The sequence below is a fragment of the Trachurus japonicus genome, chromosome 3 (assembly GCF_045865225.1).
Source record: "Trachurus japonicus isolate A0001 chromosome 3, Traja_1.0".
NCBI classification, from domain to species: domain Eukaryota; kingdom Metazoa; phylum Chordata; class Actinopteri; order Carangiformes; family Carangidae; genus Trachurus; species Trachurus japonicus.
The window spans coordinates 12,090,575-12,112,252 of NC_140909.1; the positions used below are offsets into that span (position 1 = coordinate 12,090,575).

Sequence of the window (21,678 nt, forward strand, 5' to 3'; positions counted from 1 at the left end):
TGTGAGATGGTAGAGGGGGCAGGGCGGGGTGAGCAGTGGCTCATTTGCATTTAAAGGGATAGTTCAACATTTTGGCAAATTGGCCCATTGCCATAATCGCTATAGTCATAGCAGTAGGTTCGTTACCTTTAATTGTCGGTGTAAGCTATTTTTAGAACAGAGGAGCGGAGCGGCGAGCTGCTCAGAGCTACGCTATGGAGGCTAAAGGAATTTCTTGGTTTTCCTCATCAAACTCATCAAATACACAATCCAACAACTCCGAAAGGCTGTCGTGGACAAGTTGTGAGCTGCACAATCACCACGCTATGAGAAAATAACACAACGTTACGAGACGGAGCTGTTTTAGAGGTAAATTCATGCAAAAGCGCTGATGCGTGTTGCGTTCAGGGACAGTTTTTCAGCAAGCAGACTCTGTATTTACCCTGTATTTACCTCGAAAACGGCTCCGTTTCGTAACGTTCCATTATTATCTCATAGCGTGGTGATTGTGCAGGTCACAACTTGTCCATGAAAGCGTTTTGGAGTTTTGGGATTTTGGATTTGATGAGTTTGATGAGGGAAACCAAGAAATTCCTTTAGCCTCCATAGCGTAGCCGAGCAGCCTGCCGCTCCGCTCCTCCGTTCTAAAAATAGCTTACACCGACAAATAAAGGTAACGAACCTACTGCTATGACTATAGCGATTATGGCAATGGGCCAATTTGCCAAAATGTTGAACTATCCCTTTAAAGGGACAGACGCTGAAACCAGCCATTCTGAACAGGGCTGTTTTGAGTGGATGAAAAGAGCTGTGATGTTTGATCCTCTGGGTATTTTGACCGAAGCATTTCACAGACATGTCTTTAAGACACACGAGAACTATTATAATTTGTGGAAAAGGGGCATAACATGTCTCCTTTAAGGTCGAAAAACTACATAGTGTTGCTTTAAGTTGTAGTGTTGAGCTGACATGGCCTCCCATCCCACATACAATAGTTTGGAGTTGCCTGTTACTCCAGTACAGTAGGTGGCAGTGATGCTTCTGGCTCGTCAGTCGCCATCCACCATTCAACTGCGACCGCATTCAACAAAAACAAGGAAGAAGAAGACGAGGCTGCAGAAGAAGGAGAAGAAGAGAGAGGAAACTATGCGGCTGGTGGTCTGATTGGTGCAGACGGTCAGACTGTTTCCGCCGCCTCGGGCCAGCAGATGTAGGCTGCTCGCTGCCCCCCCTTCCCTCTTCCCTCCTCTGTCCCTGTGTGTGGTGAATTAGTCCCGCACAATCTTACAAAACTGCGTCGTCCGAGGAAGACTTTGCTGGACTTGCAGAGATCCAGACCCGGGGCCGAGGTGGATGGCTGTGTGAGAGCGACACAGAAACTCAGAGAGCAGTCAGTCTTTGTCCCAACATCCACCAGCTCTCAGGTAGGACCAACGTGCAAGCAAAACGCAAGCCTAGCTAATGTTGTGGGGCGCCGATCGATCATTATTGATGACTATCGGTAATGTAACGACACGGCAGGGAAAAGTGGAGATAAAAACAGAAAAAAGATGTGTTGGATGTCTTATAAAATGTCTCTATGTTGCTCAGGGAATCGGTCCCGAAGCTGGGTGCAGCAGTTAGCTCGTTAGCATTAGCCACATTGCTGTTAATAACATGAAAAAACACAACGCCAAGCTAACATGCTAATGTTAGCTGCTAGTTTTGTGGTATAAACTCCAGAGGGCGTTGTGCTAACAAGTTTTCTTGATTTTCAAACAATTACACGTCAGATTCAGATAAAATCAATCAATCAATCAATCAATCATCTGGTTGTGAAGATAAAATATTTACCCACACCGATTATGATGAGTCAAAACTAAAACTAAAACATCTTGAGCACCTTCATTTCACCAAACAGTCCCACTAGAAGACAGCCTACCTACCCGTCACCTAATAGAAAAATAGAAACAACGAAAGATTTTTAAAAAGAAAAGAAAACCCTGTCTATAATGTTTTAAAAAGAAATGTGTCCTCATCTAGAAAAGGCTTGGACAGCTGCATCAGCCATCTCCTATGGCAACCAGTCCTGACGCCATCTTGGAAGATGGTTTTCAAAAAAACCTTTGTTTCAGTTTGTCTCATTTTTCCAAGTCAAAGGCATCTCTAGGCAGTTGAATCAAGTCAACTGGACTTAGTTTTTGTCTTGTAGACCCAGTCTAGTCTACACGAACTGATGAAGCCATTTGGACAAGGCGCTTCACGTCTTCAAGACAAAAACTAAGCCCAGTTGACTTGAACCAATTGTCATTCCTGTTAATGCTAGAATAACCACAGTTTACGCTGCGTGGCCTCTGACAGATTCAGTCAGTGTTTCCTGGAAGAGAGGCATTTGCATAACTTGTTGACGAGGCTGCGCCTGCACTAGTTGGTTGTTACAAAAAGGAAACTAGTTTTATACTGTTCTGCTTCCTCTAAAGTGACAATTATCAGTGATGATCGTTACTGAATCCACAGAAAAGGTAGTGTCGTCTATCTACAGAGCATATTATTGTCTTTTGGACGTTTGTTTTGGTTTGTATTGCTCCACTTTCACCAAAGCTGCTTTAACCACAGCTGGTGACCACAAACCCACTGACAGACAGGCTGGCTGTCAACATTTAAGGGGTTTGGCAGATTAACAGGCAGAGACATGACTCCATCTGACTGGCATTGTTTCTCTGACTGTGTCTGATTGATGTGTAAGATGATAATGTCATAACATGTTGCCTTTACTCCAAGTGGTTAAAGAAATCTATGAAAGCAGCAATAAAGCTTTAAAGTTTTTTGTTTCAGGTGCCCGTGTGCATAAAATCAATTTTTATCAACAATGTTTAAAGAAGCAACTGGCTGCTGTGTGAAAGAAAGGGGAGATGTTGGACTTCCATCAGACCAGAAACGAGACTCCAACTTAGTGAATGACGCTTTGTGTATGTCTATTGCTGCCTAAACAACTTATGAAGTGGACAGTGTTGTTGAGATTTTGGGTCTTTAGCTGTAAGAGTTTGTTTAGCGGCCAATCAAAGAACGGTAAATGTTATTTAATTTGATCTTGCCATAACAGGGGAAAAAGAGGAATGAGTGTCATATATTATAAAGGTTGTGGTTGTGTTGTTGTAATGGGTTAAGGAGTCCATTTTTCATACATCTCTTCAATGTCCAGCCACTGAACGATAGTAGGAGGATCCTCTTTTCATTATTTCCTCACGATTAACCTCTTGGTTGTTGCCAGTAGAACAAGACATAAGTTTTCTCTGCTTGTATTTTCAGCCTGGTTTAGAAGTTCACCATGTCGTGTGCCACAACATATTTGTGATTTTTTTTTCAGCTGCCTGTTGCTGAAACATGATTCTGGCTGCTCTATTATTGCCCTAAGGAGCTTCCTCCCCAGAAATATGTTTTCTTTAGCAGATAAACATAACATTAGGCAGCAGATACATTTAATAGTGGCTGCTTTTGGGGGCCTGATTAACAGCAGTAACTCTATAGACTGATGGGTGGATGCTTAAAGGGATAGTTCAACATTTTGGCAAATTTGCCTATGGCCATAATCCCTATAGTCATAGGGGTAGGTTCATAACCTTTAATTATCCATGCATGTTGTTTTTAAAGGGGCAGAGACATGAGCTGCTCAGTGAACACAATGGAGGTGAACAGTCCCTCATCAGACTCATCAAATACACAATCCAACAACTCCGAAACGCTCTGTTGGACAAGTTGTGACCTGCACATTCACCACGCTATGAAATAGTCATATAACATTACGAGACAGAGTTGTTTTTGAGGCAAATACGCGGCCAAAACTGCATTCCAGACACGGCTGCTGGGCGGAGTGACTTCAAAAGTGCAAGTAGTTCTGAGTATTTGCTTCATGTGTCGTAACGTTAGATAATTATAGATGATTATTTCATAGCGTGGTGAATGTGCAGGTCACAACTTGTCCACGAAAGCTTTTTGGAGTTGTTGGATTGTGAGGGAGAGGGGACCTGCACTGTTTACCTCCATTGTGTTCACTGAGCAGCTCACGTCTCTGCCCCGCGGATCTCAGAACAACATGCACCGATAATTAAAGGTAATGAACCTACTCCTATGACTACAGGGATTATGACCATAGGCAAATTTGTCAAAAATCAAATTTGTCAAAAATCAAAATGTTGAACTATCCCTTTTTCAGTGCAGCAAAATTAAAGCTACAAACAACCTGTAACACAATGCTCTCTTAAGTGAGAGGCTCACCTAAAAATAAGTGTCTACTCCATCCAAAGAAACACCTGCTGTTCTGGAGCAATAATACAGATTGTGGTGCAGCTGCAGCGTCCGGCCGAGACCCGACCGAGAAGTCAGCATGAACAATGACAGGAGGACACTAAAGCTAGAGCAGCCAAACTCAATTCAGCCATCATACAGTTGTTTCCTACCATGACATCCAAACATCTTTATTGAAAAAGATCTGTTTACTCTATGATTTATAACTATTTTCTTTCTCATATGAGTATTGACCTCTCTGCCATCTGTTGGGTCCGAGACTACATTGTTAAACCTGAAAATGTTGACGATTGCGTCTTGATTTCCTGTTAGGTGTATCAAGATACATCCTACACATCAAAATACATCATGTCTGTTGTCATTTCTTAAGAGTTTATCAAGTTATTAGCATTAGTAGATTTCTTTTGACCAATTTTACTTTTCAGTTCAGCTTCCACAGAATTAGTTGTGACCTGACTAAGTTGCTTGTAGCATTTATCTGGTCATTGCTTTGTAACAATTATTGCATTTCTGTGTTGCAGCTCCAAAATGTCTGAACTTTTTATGGAGTGTGTTGAGGAGGAGCTGGAGCCGTGGCAGAAACAAGTTCCTGAGGTTCATTTGATCGAGGACGATGATGATGAACCCATATTCGTCGGAGTGCTCTGTATGTCATAGCCCATAATTATATTAATGTTAGACGTTAGAATCACAATAGGAAAATTATTTGTTGTTATAATGAATATTTGCTCTATTTTGCCCATTTGTCCTCCCAATATTTTGCACATAATCTCTGTCTGTGAGGAGGTTTCTTGTCCTGTTGAAGTGCTTATTTTGGTCCACCTGTATGTTCACGTTCACAGCTAATACTCCAAAGGATGCTAAGCCTAACCCTCCACCACCACCACCTCAGAGGATCAGTGAGGCGAAACCAGAGCCAAAGCGTCTGGCTCCTCCGCCGGCCCTCAGCACCTCACCAATAATGCTGCCACTGCATGTGCTTGGAAAAACATTGGATACAGCAGCACCCAACAATCTGTCCACAGTGACTCCGCAGCCTGTTATTGTCAATAACCAGGTATTGTTGCATTAACTTGTCGAATAAGTTCGAATAATAAAATTGTTCTGAATCGACTCCGTAATGAAGTTATGACTTCAACCTTTTTTCCAGGGGTTTATTGTCACTTCTCCGCAAATGGCGAACAACAGTGACTTTATTGCCTCGCTGGGGTCACATTACCCCCCTGGGACATCATTTACAATTGTACCAGGTAAACATAATATTTCTAAGCTGTGCATCTTCTTCCTCCTTGGATCAATGATTTTTGTAGCACAGTAGAAAATCTGGTAAACCTTTAATTTACAGGCCGCTATGTCATGTTTTTCATAAAGGCAAAAGATTACACGTGTTTTTGGGAAAGGCCAGAATTTTTCTCCACCAAGTCCTTGCAATTGACCGTTATTTCTGGGCTATGTCTACGCATTACGCAATCAATCGTTATTTCTTGGTTATATTTCTCAACATTACTATGAAATAACTGTTATTTGTAGGCATTATGATGCAATTAATTGTTTTTTCTTGGCTATTTCTTGACACGTAATTAGCAGCTTGTAAATTAAAGGGTTACCAAAAAGCTTTATCAGAATATTTTACCTAAATGTGGTAAATGTCAGATTTGTCTCAGATTAGTGTTCTCTGTTTTTTTTCAGCTGGTCAGCAGCAGCTTTTTCAGCATGTCAGTCAAGCCACGGTGGTTCCTGGCGCCGTCCACAGGCCTCAGGTGCAACAAATCAGCAACAATGTTGTGACACTGTCTAACGTCCAGAGCCCGGCTGTGTATTCAACACAAGCTAATCAGCTGCAGCCCAGCCGGCCCAACATGCAGCCTCTTCAGACTTTCTGTCTGCCTGTACAGACCAACAGCACCAACAGAGGTAATTTTGTGTATTTAACCACTTACCACACTTGTAGCTCAACCATTTAGCAGTGACTGGAATGTAAATGCATTTTTCCTACATTTCATGGATTCTATACAGATCAAAATCCAGTCAAACGATTGCTACCACCACAAATGGACACCACTCCCAAAAGAGCAAAGCTTGATGCGGGTAAGTGTCTGTTACCACAGGAATTTTATAAACACTGTCATGTATGTTTATTTCTGTAAACAAACCTCAAAACCTTTTGTTTCAATATCGTCTTACTTGTAACATCTAATTGTTTTTTTCATAGGACCAGCAAAAGTAACTGTCCGAGTGGAAAACGGGATTGTAAAGCAAGTGTGCCCCAATTGTAAAGACGAGTTTCTTACACTGGGCGCCCTAAAATTTCATCTGAAAGTGAGTAAAGCTGTTGCAGAACATACTTCACAAGTGGAGAAAAAACACACAAATGTACGTTCGCATCTTTGTTGAAACGAGTCAGACACTGAAATATTCATGTAAAACATTTTTTTTGTTTCAGGGTTGCAGTGCAAATGTTGAAAGTACAACTTCATCAGGTCAGAACATGAATGCAAACAAGCGCATCATGCTGGTCTCAGAGTTTTACTACGGCCTGTTTGAGGGAGATGGGACCAAAGAGTCGCCCAAGACCAACACTACATTCAAGTGCCAGAGCTGTTTGAAAGTTCTCAAGAACAACATCAGGTATGACAATAGTTTTAATTAAGTAATATGATTTTTTCCTCTGTGTCATGGTCTTTTTTTCTTTTCTTTTCTTTTTTGCTCAAGTAACATGTCAACTGAAAATATGAAATACCGGCACAGTGCAGCTCTGGATGTTGCATGCAAAAGTCCAGTATTTTCTTTATTTTAGCTGTTGTCCTTTACCAAGTATCTGTCCCTGAAGCTGCTAAATGCTCAATGCTCCACATTGTTCATCAGCTCGACTCTGTAAGTGTTTTGTTTTTCTGGAAGCAGCCTCTTGCTGCAGCCAGAAATGACTGCAAAGAGAGTAGTGAGAGTAAACTGGCCACAGCGTCACAGTGTCAGCACTGCAGACAGCCAAACAAACACTGAGGTGAAACTTACCTTGCAACAACACTTGATAAAGCTGAGAGGAGCTGCAGATGCGGGTGATCATTCTCTGTGTTGTAGGTTTTGCTAAAAGCGAAACCTTTCATACTGTCACATTGTGTTCATGTGGTAAGTTGTCAGAGCATTTGAATCAGTAATTCACATTATTTTTGCGTACACATGTTGTGTGTATCTGACATGGATTTAAGCTGCAGTAAACCCATCGTTGAACGTAAATGTGAGAGGAAGACATGGTCCAAAAACTGTCCGCACACTAAAATGAAAAATCTCCCAGACGGCAGACTGTGACTTGAAGGACCAGCTGAAAACAGATCTGTCCAATAAAGAAGGAGTGGACATGTTCTGGGGCCCTCATTGCGGTTTTCCTCTTAGATGGATGACGGTATCGGACCGTTTTCCCTCTTGGGCCTGAAGATGAAAAATGACTGCTAGTTTAGGTGGTGTAAGAACTGTTCCTTTGATTAAATAACTTCTGCCTCTGAACATCGCAAAAAAAGCTTCTGTAAGCTTCTTTTAATGGGCAAACACATTTGTACTGCAGCCGCACTCTCACAGCCGGGGTCACAGGTCATCCACATAAAAATTTCTATTAGGGGAGCTGAGGTGGCAGAATGTACGGGCTGAAAAATGGGCCGTGCCTCGTCAGGGCAGCTGTGGCAGGTAACCGTGGAGGTTGTCGGTGCAGCCGCGGAGCTCTACATCATTAGGCAAAATAAAAATCTGTGTGTAATTGCTGATATTATAACGACCATTAGATGTGCTTAGAAACTGAGCTGCGAAGAGACTACTTCATTTATCTTTAAACCTCTCGGGACCTGGTTCATAACCACGACATACACACAGGCCATGCATATTAATCCCCCCCCCCCCCCCCAACAGCTGACATTGGTTTTGTTTTTGGTACGTCTGACTTTTTATAACTGTGAAAATCACTTCAAGTTTCTTACAATATCTAGATTATAATGATTCATTTTTTTCATTTTTTTGGTAAATTGCCAAATTTGTTTAATTTTTTTCGTATGAGACTTATTAAACGGTGTCTTCTTTTTAGCTCTGCCCTCAGAGCAGCGTTATTCCATTTTGGATGAATGCCATGTTTCCTAGTTTTTATAAGACGGCACAGAAAGAACAACCACAAGTTTGTAATTAATGACGAAGCAGAAAATCGGCTCAGCTCTGAACTCCATTAACTTAAAACAGTGAATTGGTTTGATGTTACAGTCTGTTGGGTTGTAGAGTGACCACTGATTCTGTCCATGGCAAAAGAAATTTCTTCTTAATATCTTGGAATATCTTGTGTTAGAAATGATTTTTTAAAGGTTTGGGCTGTTGCTAATAGGTGTCTGTGCTCTGCAGTGCTTTGGCAGATAAACATGTAAAATTACTCATTTTATTATGTTTTCCATCCTGTAAGTTTTTTTTGTTTAGTTTTGTTTTTTACAGCCCCCATGTTTAGTTTAGTGAGTTTATTTCGATCTTATAAAAACAAGTACAATAGACAAATATAAAAGTATAGATGCAAAACAAAACACCACAAAGCAATACAGTGCACTTTGACCGAAAAGGTGTAGGCTGAAGCATCAGCTTATTTTGCCTACAAAAACCTGCATATTCTACATACAACAGTTTATGAGCACACTGGTATTTATAATTCAGTTTTATATTTATTAATAATATTATTTTTAAATAAGTTATGTCATGTGAATCAGTGGTCTCACCTGTCAGCTCATTTGTATTAAATGTTTCTGTACTACCTCTGTGCCTTGCAGGTTCATGAACCATATGAAACACCACCTGGAGCTGGAGAAGCAGAACAGCGAGAGCTGGGAGAGCCACACGACGTGTCAGCACTGCTACCGACAGTACATGACTCCGTTCCAGCTGCAGTGCCACATTGAGAGCGCTCACAGCCCCATCGAATCCTCAAGTACAGCATGACGACCCCCTGAGCTCAACGTGTAGACCTGACAGTTTAGTTAAGAGTCTCAGTCATTATTTATAATTTTCCTTCTCTTTTCCTTTTTTTTCAGCCAACTGCAAGATATGTGAGCTGGCGTTTGAGTCGGAGCAAGTGCTCCTGGAACACATGAAGGATAATCACAAGCCCGGGGAAATGCCTTATGTCTGCCAGGTCTGTTGCCTCTCGCTCAGCTCTGCTTCGGTTTAACATCTGAAGGAAAAAAAACAGTGCTGAAACTCTTTTTTGTTTTTTTTTCCACAGGTGTGCAATTACAGGTCGTCTTTCTTCTCAGACGTGGAGACTCATTTCAGAAGTGTCCATGGAAACACCAAAGACCTGCTCTGTCCCTTCTGCCTCAAAGTTAACAGAAGTAGTCACATGTACATGCAGCACTACATGAAACATCAGGTATAATGTTGAATTGTATCCCGTCTTTTGTAAAGCTAGTAAACTTTTAAATGTCATCTCAAATGTAACACAGAGCTGAGTGTTTTTCTTTCAATCTCCTGATTCTGGAGATTCTTCAAAGTTTATTTTGCAACAGTTTGAATATCATTTTGGTTTTGTACTTTTGGCTCCAACTGCGAGGCTGGATTGATTTAGTTTTCTGCCCAGCACCTTGCTGTAATACATAAAATATATACAATTAAACCTGCTTGAATGGAGCAATAAATATAGTCAAAGTAGCACCAAACAAAATTAATTGCTGCTCTAATAATAGAAATTAAAGCTGCTGCTTGATCTCATGCTTGTTAGACTTTTTCAGTAAATCCAAATTAAGTGTTTCAGAGGTTGGTCTCTACTCGCACTGCTTGTTAATCACACCTTTGTGTTTCTACACTGTGATGTTTTTTTTTCTACTTTAGAAAAAAGGGATCCATCGCTGTGGAAAATGCAGACTGAATTTCCTCACCTACAAGGAGAAAGTGGAGCACAGGACTCACGTCCACAAGACTTTCAGAAAACCTAAAGCCCTGGAGGGCCTGCCTCCGGGTACAAAGGTCTGACATAACTAAATCAGCATAATCATTTATTTGAGCCATTTATTTTTCAACTGATTAATATAAATCTCCTTCGTCCTTCCAGGTGACCATTCGAGCCTCCCTCACAGGAAAGACGCCCTTAGTGCATGTCTCCCCTGAGCGATCCGGCCTACCTTCAGAAACGCCAAGTCTCAGTCAGCAAATGAAACCTCCAGTCAGCGTATCCAAGTCCAAATCAAACCACACTGGAGCAGGAAAAAACAAGACGGCCCAGAACAAAAAGCAAGACAAAACCAGCTCGAAGCACAACCTGGCACTCAAGAGCCTCAGGTTTGTTAATCTGCTTTTTCCACTTTTGCTTTTTTTAATACAGACTGGTCACAAACAGGTAAAATCCATTATATCCAATGTGGAGATTATTTTTGACAAATGGGCAGTGGCTCTCGGACGGCTTGGAAAAACTGGACCCCCAAAAATAAATCATTGAAAATCCCAGACACGTCCATTTTTTGGGCCCCTTTGAATCCCCCAGAATCCCTCATCTCATCCTGGCCCCCATCTCCTGGGTATTTATGACAGCAAATTAATTGATGTTATTAAAGCCTAGCAATACACAAAGCGGCTAATTGCTAATTTTCCAGACACACTTAATTATTTTGGCTAAAAATATGGATAGCAGATATACTGCGATCTCCTTCAAAATGGGCTAATTGGGCTGAGTAATCAAAAACATACTGGTCTCAGTCACTCAATGAGAGATGCTTCACATCATCTCACAAGCAGGTGAGATGATGAGATGGAAAGTACAAAACCTGCAGCTGTCTGAGTTTACGGTTAACAAAGGTGATTGGTTATGGATTTGTGGGAAAGTCCTTCTGATGTTTATCTTAAACTTTGTCTCAAACTTTGTGCTGTTTCTCATTCTCAATTTGCAGAGCTGACAACCGACATCACACGTGCATCGAGTGCAACACAAACATCGACCACTTCTTTTCTCATTTCCCGATGGTTTCGAACTGCGGCGCATGCAAATATCGGACCAGTTGCAAAGTTTCCATCGGGAATCATATGATCAGGTGAGTAACGGTTCAAACTGGATCAATATTGTAGCACCACTGTATTTATTTGACAGATCTTGTGACGACTCCTCCTTTTGCGTTTTTTAGATTTCACAGTACCATCAAAAAAAACAGATTCTTCAAAATGGATCACAAGAAAAATGCATCTACATTAAAGTAAGTAAACGTCGTAACTTGCAGCACATGTTGCACAACACAGAATTCAGAGTTTTCTGTTTTGAAATCGAACATGACGGAGGATTTGTTTTTGTTTTTTTCCCCAGATTAACCCTGGTGTGTCTCAACTGTGACCTCCTCGTGGACGCATCAGGTGGCGACTTGATGACCAAGCATTTAACTGATCGACCAAACCACGTATGCAAAGTCATTCAGGAGAAAGGTAGGTTTTTGTCTCCTCGTGTACCAGCTGAGTCATGGTGGGTTTTGTTGAGTGATTTAAGTTTCTTGAAAAGTTGTCTCTTGTGTTTAACCCAGCAGATGCCAAAGCCAAAGATCGATTGTGAGTAGAAAACTATTGCCGACGTCACTGTTTTCCATCTGTTTGTATTTAATATTTTAGAAAATACACTCGACTAATACTAAAGAAACGTTTACTAAATCCAACTTAACCCAGCGATTTCCTATCGCACATCTGTGAAGTTGAAGTATCCACAACAACAACAACAAGAAAAAGAAAGTCAAGTGTCTGTGATTAGTAAAGTGGCGTTTATGTGTTTAAGTGGTAGAGTCCCCCTTTATGGTACCAAAACAACACAGTCTCAATACATTTGCACCTTAACTTTCCCTTAGATGTACAATACTGCTTCCAAATATTAAAATTGGTTTGATATTTGTTTTCTGTTTTTGGTAATACTTGATAAGAGCCTGTTGGTGACTGCATGTCAGCAGTGTTTCCCCTACCACTGTTGTAAAGGGCCTGAGGGCTGTATCACGAAGGAGGCTCAACATAGCCAGGCTTTGTGTTCATGATCCAGCTCAACAAAACCTAAAGCCCCAGTCAGAGTTAACAACTTGGTTTGTTAAGTCCGGCTCTCAGCTTTGTGCTCTGTGCACTTTCACATCAAAGGAGGCGTTAAGCATCATATGATTTAAATACCAGCAGATCAGCTTTTGGAGTTCCAGGGGGGGTCCGGCTGGCAACGAATTTTCATTTAAATAAATAAATACCTTCATACTGCTCGTCCGTACTGGCCCAAGTGTCCTGAAGCCGCGACATGAAAAATTGTTCGGAAAAAATGTATTTGATCTCTGTTTTTAGCTTTGTTGTAGTAATAGCTCCCAGTGGCTCTGTTGATGTTGTCTGGGAGCTACTACTACAACAAGGCTAAAAACAGAGATCAAATAATTTTTTTCCCAACAACTTTTTCATGTGCCGGCTTTCAGGACACTTGGGTCAGTACAGATGAGCAGTATGGAGGTATTTGGATGTTTCATAGTGTGTGTTTTGGACGATTCAAAAGTGAACTCTATCCACCGCCATTATATGAAAATCCGTTGTCAGTTGGACCTGGTCAGGACCAGGTTATGAGCTAAGCAAAAGTTACCATGGTGATTCAGTGGGGTTAAAAGAGAGCCACCTTTGTGATACTGGAAAGCCTGGCTTTAGACTCGACATTCCTCACTAACCCACTAAACTCACTCCGTAGTACAGCCCTCTGGCCTCCCACCAGGCCGCCAATCAGCCAAAAAAGATTTGTTCTTACTTATGCCGGCCTTAGAATTTCACACATGAATTAATATCAACAGGCTACTACTGAATTCACCTGCGCACTGTGAGCTCGACCGACTACTTCCTTCGTTTTGAAGGAATCGTTTTGGGTCATTGACGACTGTTTCTAGGGGAAATACTGTGTTAACCTGAGCTGTGCCTTTTGTTATGCTGTGTTCCTCTTTCCATGCAGGCAACTGATCATTGGACAGCCAACAAAGGTCGTGTACGTCTTGACGTCAGGACCTAATCAAAAATCTGGCTTAAAGGAAGTTGTGAGTGCCACAGCTGGAAGTGTTGCCGTGGAAGAGGAGAAGCAGATGTTACCAGCAGCTGTTCCCACAGAAGAAGAAGTAAGCGTCAGCGAAGGTTCCCCGAAGGGAGAAGCCAGTCGGTCTGCGCTGCCCGCTCCGTCGTCTTCCTGCCAGTCGGACGCAGTTCTGGACATCGGCGATGGGTCCAAGGAGAACTCGGAAAGTCCAGATGTGGAAATGAACTCCGGAAGTCCAGATGTGGAAAAGAACTCGGAAAGTCCAGATGTGGAAAAGAACCCAGAAGGTCCAGATGTGGAAATGAACTCCGAAAGTCCAGATGTGGAAAAGAACCCGGAAAGTCCAGATGTGCAAAAGAACCCAGAAAGTCCAGATGTGGAGAAAAACCCGGAAAGTCCAGATGTGGAAAAGAACTCCGGAAGTCCAGATGTGCAAAAGAACCCGGAAAGTCCAGATGTGGAGAAAAACCCGGAAAGTCCAGATGTGGAAAAGAACTCCGGAAGTCCAGATGTGGAAAAGAACTCCGGAAGTCCAGATGTGCAAAAGAACCCGGAAAGTCCAGATGTGGAGAAAAACCTGGAAAGTCCAGATGTGCAAAAGAACCCGGAAAGTCCAGATGTGGAAAAGAACCCGGAAAGTCCAGATGTGGAAAAGAACTCCGGAAGTCCAGATGTGGAAAAGAACTCCGGAAGTCCAGATGTGGAAAAGGACTCCGAAAGTCCAGATGTGGAAAAGGACTCCGAACGTCCAGATGTGGATAAGGACTCCGAACGTCCAGATGTGGAAAAGCAGCTCCCTGTGGAAGGGATCGTCCCTGAGAATAAAGACCAGCAAACTGAAGCTGAATAACTGAAGTCTGCAAAGTTAAAAACAAAAAACAAAAAACCCACTGCTTTGAATTTTCTTTTACAAATATCAGTGCTATGATGCTGTTGCTTTGGCTGCTGGTATCTTCTACTGCTACTAGCCAAGATTTATTTGCTTGGGAATTTGGTTTCAACTTCCTTTAACTCCTCTGCCTTCCCCAGATTTCTGTAACGTATTTATAAATAAAAAAAAATGTCTCCCCTACAACTTTATAAAGTATCTAATTGGAAAAAAAAGATTTAAAAAAGATTGTAGCTCTTTTAATATTTCATAAATGTTTCAAAAACTGGTTGATGTTGTCCTTGAAGAAACCTCAGCGGTCATGAGGAGGACAGTGTTTGGCTGTGCTCCTAATGCCCAGGGTCAGTTTTGGATAATTATATTCATTCAGTTCCAGGAACAAAAAAAAAATCAAATTTTTCCTTAGAATCAATTTAGTTTCAACAGTAAAACTCCATTATTCTCCAAGTTAAAATGTTTGTTTTAGATTTTTAATCTGTGGTTTCCCCTCATTGTATAATGTGTTAAGTATTTTTTTTTTTTTTTGTGATCACAAGCAGCTCCCTTTGAATTTGTGACAAGAACATACAGTATTACTGAGTATGTATACACCATTTAAAGGTCGTTCCTGGTTTGTGGCAGAAATATTGGTCTATAATTGATGTGAGACAGGTGTATTGTTAAGAGATGATGGTGTGAATGTATCAGTAACTACTATCTCAGCACACAAAGTTGCTTTAAAACAATGAGTAAATTAAGTAGTGCATATCGAGCAAAATATTAGTATGACATTTTATTCCCTAAGGAAGCGAATGGTAGCTTTGTGTGGCTGGGGCAAAACATTAAAGTTATCAATGGAAATGGACACAAGGAGGAAAAATGACCACCGCTCTCTGAGGAATGAGCAAAATAATAACTGTCTTAGTTTGACTGTGTTAAGTGCCAGCTTGTAAAAGAAACATGTACACATTAGGGCGCAGGTGCTAAGCACGTCATGACAACTTGATTAAATGTGTTGACTCATCATGTCCCAGCTGCCAGTTGCTTAAGTTGCCTTTTATTTTGCATTTATCGATAAAAGGCAAATTCCCAGTAGCTCTAAGAATATTTTATACACTGCGTTTTGTTTACTTTGTGTGGCTGACGATGTCAAAGTCATTGTTCATATAGATTTTTAAAGGGTTAACCATTGTATATAAAGTATCGGTAGAACAAGCCTGTAAATGCATCTATGTCTATGATGGCACTGTAAATGTAAAACCCACCCCAAGTCTGTTTTGAATACATTCCTCTAAAGATATACTGTGTTCCCCTTAGGACACACTTTTCCTCAGAGATCTGTCAGTTACAGGGTTTGGGTCAGTGTTTTTCTGTTATGTAAATAAATCTTTAATACAAGAGGTTTGTGTCTTTGGCTGCTCTTTTTCTACAGGTTGTTCTCTAAAACAGCCACATCATTAGGTCCAGAGGGTCAACAGTGAATTTCAGAGACCTCAAATGTCTGGACATGGTGAAGTACTGCTCCTAAATTAATATCTCACCTGTTACATTAGTTGTTTTCTTCCATGCTACTTTGTATTTACACTTCTCTGCAGTTTTCATGGGAAACGTAAAAGGTTTCAGAAATTTTACAAAGTAAAAAAATCTATCAACAGAAATTATTAGAATATTCATAATCATTAGCTACAGCTCTGTATAAATGATATCATAAATCACCAAAAAGTAATAAGTTAATAAATCTAAAGTACTGTGTCAACACAGTGCTCACTGTTGTATTCATTCAGGAAAAAATAAGCAGGCCTAGTAGGGTGTGACAAGGTAAGGTAACATTTAAAATTACTTCAAAGACTTGTTTCTCTTGTATTGACTGTATTTACTAATGTTTGCATGTTTGTGTATGCATGTATGTAGCCTATGTAAAAAGTCCGATAAACCATATGTCTTCAAGGATTCAAGGAGGCTTTATTTGTAATTGCCACAGCATGTAAAAACATTAAGGGAAACGAAATATCGTTTTCTCTTCACTCCCACATAGAAACACATAACATATAACAACACAAGATATATAACATTTAGAAAAAAATGTATATATATATATTTTCAATCAACAGCATTTAAAAACAGATAGCAGTACAGTGCGTAAAAAGGACCAGAAGACAGTTTAACAACAAAAAGTGGCCTGTGTGTTTTCAGGCGATGGAGGTCCAGTTTAATTTTCCCGGACCTGACGTCACTGCCACAGCTCATTGTGATTGGCTGGGTGCACAGCGACGCGGTGTTTCCAGGACAACGAGACGCTAAACAGTCGAGCAGCGACACCTCCGTTTCAAGTATCGACTACAGGTGGCTAATTAACGTGTCTTTTACCGTCTGCTGTAACATCTTAACATCTACTGTACAACTTCTACAAGTTTAGTTCAAGGAAATCCACTGGTTTAAAAGGAGTAAAGTCAAAACATCGACGAAACTCAGGACAAACATGGTAAAAATCCTCGTTAGCAAACCGAAGTTTACAGTTAGCTGGGGTGCTAACGTTACAAACAGAGCGGTTAAGATGGCGTTGCCGTTCACCTGTTCCCATTGTTTTATCCGTCGTGTTTGCTTCTCTTTCCCCCGGTGGTACAGAGTCGTAACTGGACCTACAGCCACCAGCAGAGGTTGATCGCCCAACGCCAGATGCAGGAGCAGCACCGGCAGCAGGAGATCAGCCGTGTGGACCGAGAGCGGCAGCTGGTGGCCGGTCTGCGGGACCAGGAGAGCTCCGAGAGGAGGAGACACCTGCGGCAGATCCAGGAGCTCAAGGAGAGGGAGATGGAGAGCGCCCTGCTCAAGGTATCTGTCCTCTCTGTTAGAGATACACAGGGCTCCTGACTAACTTCTTTTTCTTTACTGGGAGCACAAATTTCGGGGCACAAATCAGCTTGCGAAGTAAAAATTCACATCTCCTTTTCATTCATGATCCTCATACACCTTGGCCTGCCGCCTGTAATGACAGATTCCTTATTCTTTGGGTGTTGAAAAAAACAGACAAACAGCAAATCTACTGGTTGCACGTGTGCAAGTAGATAAATAATAAATCACTTGCACTGTCTCAAATTTTAGGGGCAAGATGCAGTATTTCCCCAGGAGACAGGCAGCAGAAATGACCAGTTAATTCATTTCATTAGTTGATTAATAGATGATTTAGTAAATTCATAGTAAATTTATTCACACTTAGTGTCATTTTTATCAAACAAGTTATCTAATACCAGCCTCTCAGATGTGATTGTTTGCTAGTTCTTTGTGATAGTGAAGTCGACATGTTTTTGACAGCCGGGTAACAAAGGTAAATCTAAATATGTTAACTTTGGCTTCAAAGAAAAGTAATTAATTTTTAGGTAACACTTTATTTTAAGGGGTCCTTGTTCCTGTGTATCTACCTAGTTAATTACAGTGTAATTACATATGTAACCGTATGTAATAACATGTACTTACATTGTAAATACATAGTGTATTTTGGTGTACTTACAGGTCCTTGTTACACTTGTAATAAGAAATGCTTGTGCAAAGAGAGAGGCCACTTTGGCATTTCTTATTACAAGTGTAACAAGGACCTGTAAGTACACCAAAATACACTATGTATTTACTATGTAAGTACATGTTATTACATACGGTTACATAGGTAATTACACTGTAATTAATTAGGTAGATACACAGGAACAAGGACCCCTTAAAATAAAGTGTTACCAATTTTTACTATGTAAAAAATTATAGTTAGATATGTCAAATATTGTACAACTAAGTTACTCCTGTGATGGATTTAAGCTTTTTTGCCCAAATATCCTATGTAATTACTTAGCATCTAATCAGCAAATGAACAAATGTTAGAGCAGATTGAGTATCATGACAAAAACCTCTACTGAAGCAACATCTTGTCTGTTTTTGTCTTGACTTTTGTCTTTGGCTAATAATCACTGGAAAAACAAGTAAAGGAATTCTGTACCTGAGCTCAGGAGCGGAAAGTCAGAGTTAAATTTGATTTGCAGGCAGAGGAGGAGAGAGTTAACAGGGAGAAGCAACTTCAACAGGAGGAGCGAATGGCCAAAGAGTTGGCCCGCATCAACCATGAGAAGCAAAGAGATGAGAAAATGAGGCAGTACATCAAAGCAAACAGGTACACACCTCATTACCTTAACTTCCTATATATCCTACAACTGCAACACACATTGATTTGTGCAGTTTTTACAAACCATGCTCTACATAACTTATGTTTCAAACTTTATTATTTTTAGCACAGAGCTTCGAGAACTGGAGTCAAAACTAAAATCTGCATATCTGAACAAGGAAAGAGCTGCACAGATCGCAGAGCATGAGGCTCTGAGGCTTGAGACAATGGTGAGCACTGTCCTCGTTGATTTCAATCAGTTACTATTTGAACTTGATATAGAAGATACTTTAGGGGACTGCGATGGCTAAAATGAATTATGTTCTGTCTGTTCAGCTATGGGCTTGTGTTTGTCTAACATATGTAGAATTACACAAAAAAAGTGATTTCATCTTATTCCTGTTAATGACAAAGGAATAGAAAGAAAGTATTGCATTTCTTCTTCCTATAGGTTTGGATGCTTTGAGAATAAATTTCTTTTCACTTAATTTTCAACTACAATGTTATCTTAATTTTAACAGAAAATTACAAAAACAAAAACCATAGCTCTGTGTTGATGCCTACATACCATGTACTGTGTATTCCTTTTCTTTCATTAGCGTGAGGAGGCAGACTTTTCTCGTAAGATGAAGTACGAACAGGCGCAAGCAGCTGTGGAGCAGCAGAAGCTGGAGCAGAAACGTCACGAGGAGATGGTGCAGTATCAGGGAGAGCTGGAGCAGCAGCTTGTGGAGAGGGAGCGCAAAAGACAGGACGCCTATGAGGAGTTCCTCAAAGAGAAGCTCCTGGTGGATGAGATTGTCAGGAAGATTTATGAAGAGGATCAAATGTGAGTCCCTCATTACTAGTTTTAAACTGCTTAACGTGAGTCGGTGAGTACAATAACTTTGTCCTTGCTTAACATTCATGTTCTTTAGGATCAAAACCCGAGGTGAACTCCATGGTTGGTTTCCCTGTACAGGAAACATGAAAACTGCAGTAGTTTTAAAAGCCTTTTTTTAAAGAAATGTTGTTGTTTTGTTGAAGGGAGCGTCAGCTGAAACTGGAGAAGGTCAGAGCCACTCAGCAGCACATCGATGAATTCAAGAGACAACAGGCTGAGTGGAGACGCATGGAGCAAGAGAGGATGGAAGAGGAGAACAGACGCATCATGGAGTTTGTGGCCCGTCAGCAAAACATGGAGGAGGACAGGATGGCTAAGATCAGAGAGAGGGAAGAAGCCAAAGACCATCTCCTTAAAATGGTTGAGATAACTTCCTTTTTTGTCATCCATTCCTCCCTTCGTTCAGTGGCACATGCTGGCTTGAAATATCACTCCCTCCTCTTCTGCTCCAGCTGTCAAAGAAGATTGAAGAGGAGAAGCAGCAGCGTGAGGAGATGGAGCAAATTCGTGAAGAGCTTTGTTTGGAGGAACAAGAAGAGGAAAACAGACGGAGAGAAATTGTAAGGATCAGTACTGTTCAGCAGTTCGGGCTTAAATACATATGACAGTTTAGATTAGATAAGGAGATATCCCAAAAAATATTGTGTTTAGGGCTTTAAGTAATGATTACTCATTTGAACATCTACAACCAGAGCTGTTGGACATTTTGCATTGTCGCTAAACAGTGACCAGTCAGAACCAGTTAAATATTCGTTGTAGCATTGTAGAAGTTATAATCGAGGTCTTACTGTAATTATTTTGAAGTGACAGACTCTTTAGTGACACATTCTCACTCTCCATCACAAACCAAACTGAATCTGAGCAACTAGAATAGGTGTCGCTCTCAATTAACAGGTATTTTTGCTGCTCTTTTTATACGCTCCCTCTGTGAACACACAGAACAGAGAAGACTGTCCTGTGTTAATGGGCTTGACTTCTCCTAAAATCTTCTTAAAATGTTCCTCCGACAGGAAGCGATGGAGAAGAAGATCAGACAGCGGCTGATGATGCAGCAGACCTGCCAGGAGCAGCTGGCGTTCAAAGAGATGCAGAGGCAGGCGGAGAAAGAAGAGGAGGAGGCCTTCAGGAGAATAATGATGGCCAAGTTTGCCGAGGACGACCGGATCGAGCAGATGAACGCCCAGAAACGACGCATGAAGCAACTAGAGCACAAACGCGAGGTGGAGAAGCTGATAGAGGAGAAGAAACGCCGGCGTGAGGCTGACATGGTATGAACTACGCTTGTGTGTACGACTATACATCAGGAATAAGGTGCTGTAGTTTTTAGGGATGCACGATAACTGATAACATAAGTTATATAATACATAATACGTTTATATACGTACACACCTGAGATTAAGAAAGGCTAAGATGTTGTGAGTAAAGATGAATTTAACATTATAGCTTTGCCTCTGAATTGACCAAATAATATAACCGACATTATGACAAAAAAAAGAACAGTTATGGCTCTTCAAAAATGTTTCAAATCAACTTTCAACTTAGGGAATGAATGGACTGAAAATGAGCAAAATCAAGGCAATATTGACTAACTACAATTGGCTCTAATAATCTGCAAAAATTGTCATTATCGGACTCATCTGTGTATTTTGGCTGATAATAATCAGCCAATATCGGGCCGATAATTATCTCTACTGGTAGTTATCATGCTTCCCTAGTAGTTTCACTACGAAATGCAACAAGTAAGCAGATTTTATCTTGCTGTCTGATGTTTATTTGAAATTACTGGGAGTATGACAAGAGAAATTGGAGTCAGAAAGATTACTAACAGATTTTCCCACAGAGTTTTATTTGAGCAAATTCAGTGAAACACATTATACATAACATGTGGTGCATCTGTATCAACTTTTCATGGTCACTTTTAAACAACCTCCTTTTGATAACAATACTTGAATTCAAGGAACTGGAGGCTAAAGAACGAGCGATTGAGCAGGAGAGGGAGGCGCTGCGTAGACGGATAATTGAAGACGAGAGGCAGCAGCTTCTCAAACGTCACGCCACAAAACTCCTGGGATACTTACCAAAGGTCTGTGGCCGTGTTTGAATCATAAACCATTTTACACAGCTTCACCTCATCTGTAGATCAAACGAGTGTGTGACCATCGGCGTATCTGTTTTCAGGGCTTACTGCGCGAAGACGACCTGGATCACTTTGATGAAGACTTCAGAAAGAACTTTAAACCACGTCCGTCTGTCTTTGAAGACGGCTGGGACGGTGAAGATTAACCTTGTTCTTCCAGTCTGCCACTAGAGGGCAGCTTAAGGTTACACTGATAACTCTTTGTAGCATTGTTGTGTTGTTTCTTTATGCTCATTATGGCATTTAAATTGATTAAAATCTATTCTAAAAACATCTGATGAGTGAATGTGGGAATAACAAGGAAAGAAATCTCTTCATCTAACTTCTCTCTGAATTCAAGCTTTGAACTCTTTATTATTCAAAC

At 40.9% G+C, this 21,678-nt stretch overlaps 2 protein-coding genes across 3 annotated transcripts; both read left to right on the forward strand.

The window, feature by feature from the left end:
• The first annotated feature begins 1,058 nt into the window (after nt 1–1,058).
• On the forward strand, nt 1,059–14,295 carry znf280d (zinc finger protein 280D). Of its 2 annotated transcripts, none has more exons than XM_085762013.1 (18): nt 1,059–1,403; nt 4,785–4,909; nt 5,106–5,320; nt 5,414–5,513; nt 5,953–6,177; nt 6,280–6,351; nt 6,476–6,582; nt 6,707–6,891; nt 9,051–9,208; nt 9,312–9,412; nt 9,503–9,649; nt 10,108–10,242; nt 10,328–10,554; nt 11,160–11,300; nt 11,391–11,459; nt 11,567–11,682; nt 11,778–11,802; nt 13,205–14,295. In XM_085762013.1, the coding sequence occupies exons 2-18, from the start codon at nt 4,792–4,794 to the stop codon at nt 14,130–14,132; spliced, it is 3,069 nt and encodes a 1,022-aa protein (XP_085618139.1). In that variant the 5' UTR covers nt 1,059–1,403; nt 4,785–4,791; the 3' UTR covers nt 14,133–14,295. The 2 variants fall into 2 exon arrangements, with proteins under 2 accessions (XP_085618139.1, XP_085618150.1); XM_085762024.1 differs by having other exon boundaries at nt 11,781–11,802.
• A 2,132-nt stretch (nt 14,296–16,427) lies between these two features.
• Nucleotides 16,428–21,587, forward strand: mns1 (meiosis-specific nuclear structural 1). Its single transcript, XM_085762188.1, has 10 exons — nt 16,428–16,632; nt 16,776–16,982; nt 18,176–18,303; nt 18,422–18,524; nt 18,894–19,123; nt 19,321–19,537; nt 19,630–19,737; nt 20,188–20,445; nt 21,135–21,260; nt 21,356–21,587. Exons 1-10 carry the CDS (start codon nt 16,630–16,632, stop codon nt 21,458–21,460), a joined length of 1,485 nt encoding a protein of 494 aa, XP_085618314.1. The 5' UTR covers nt 16,428–16,629; the 3' UTR covers nt 21,461–21,587.
• The last annotated feature ends 91 nt before the right edge of the window (nt 21,588–21,678 follow it).

What these genes read in the sequence shown, in the direction of transcription:
- znf280d (XM_085762013.1), top strand. Translation starts at nt 4,792, where the DNA reads ATGTCTGAACTTTTTATGGAGTGTGTTGAGGAGGAGCTGGAGCCGTGG. An exon ending in AAATGCCTTATGTCTGCCAG is followed by an intron (nt 9,413 to 9,502) that starts GTCTGTTGCCTC and finishes TTTTTTCCACAG; the next exon opens with GTGTGCAATTACAGGTCGTC. An exon ending in GCCTGCCTCCGGGTACAAAG is followed by an intron (nt 10,243 to 10,327) that starts GTCTGACATAAC and finishes TCGTCCTTCCAG; the next exon opens with GTGACCATTCGAGCCTCCCT.
- mns1 (XM_085762188.1), top strand. An exon ending in CAGTACATCAAAGCAAACAG is followed by an intron (nt 18,304 to 18,421) that starts GTACACACCTCA and finishes TATTATTTTTAG; the next exon opens with CACAGAGCTTCGAGAACTGG. An exon ending in TCCTGGGATACTTACCAAAG is followed by an intron (nt 21,261 to 21,355) that starts GTCTGTGGCCGT and finishes ATCTGTTTTCAG; the next exon opens with GGCTTACTGCGCGAAGACGA.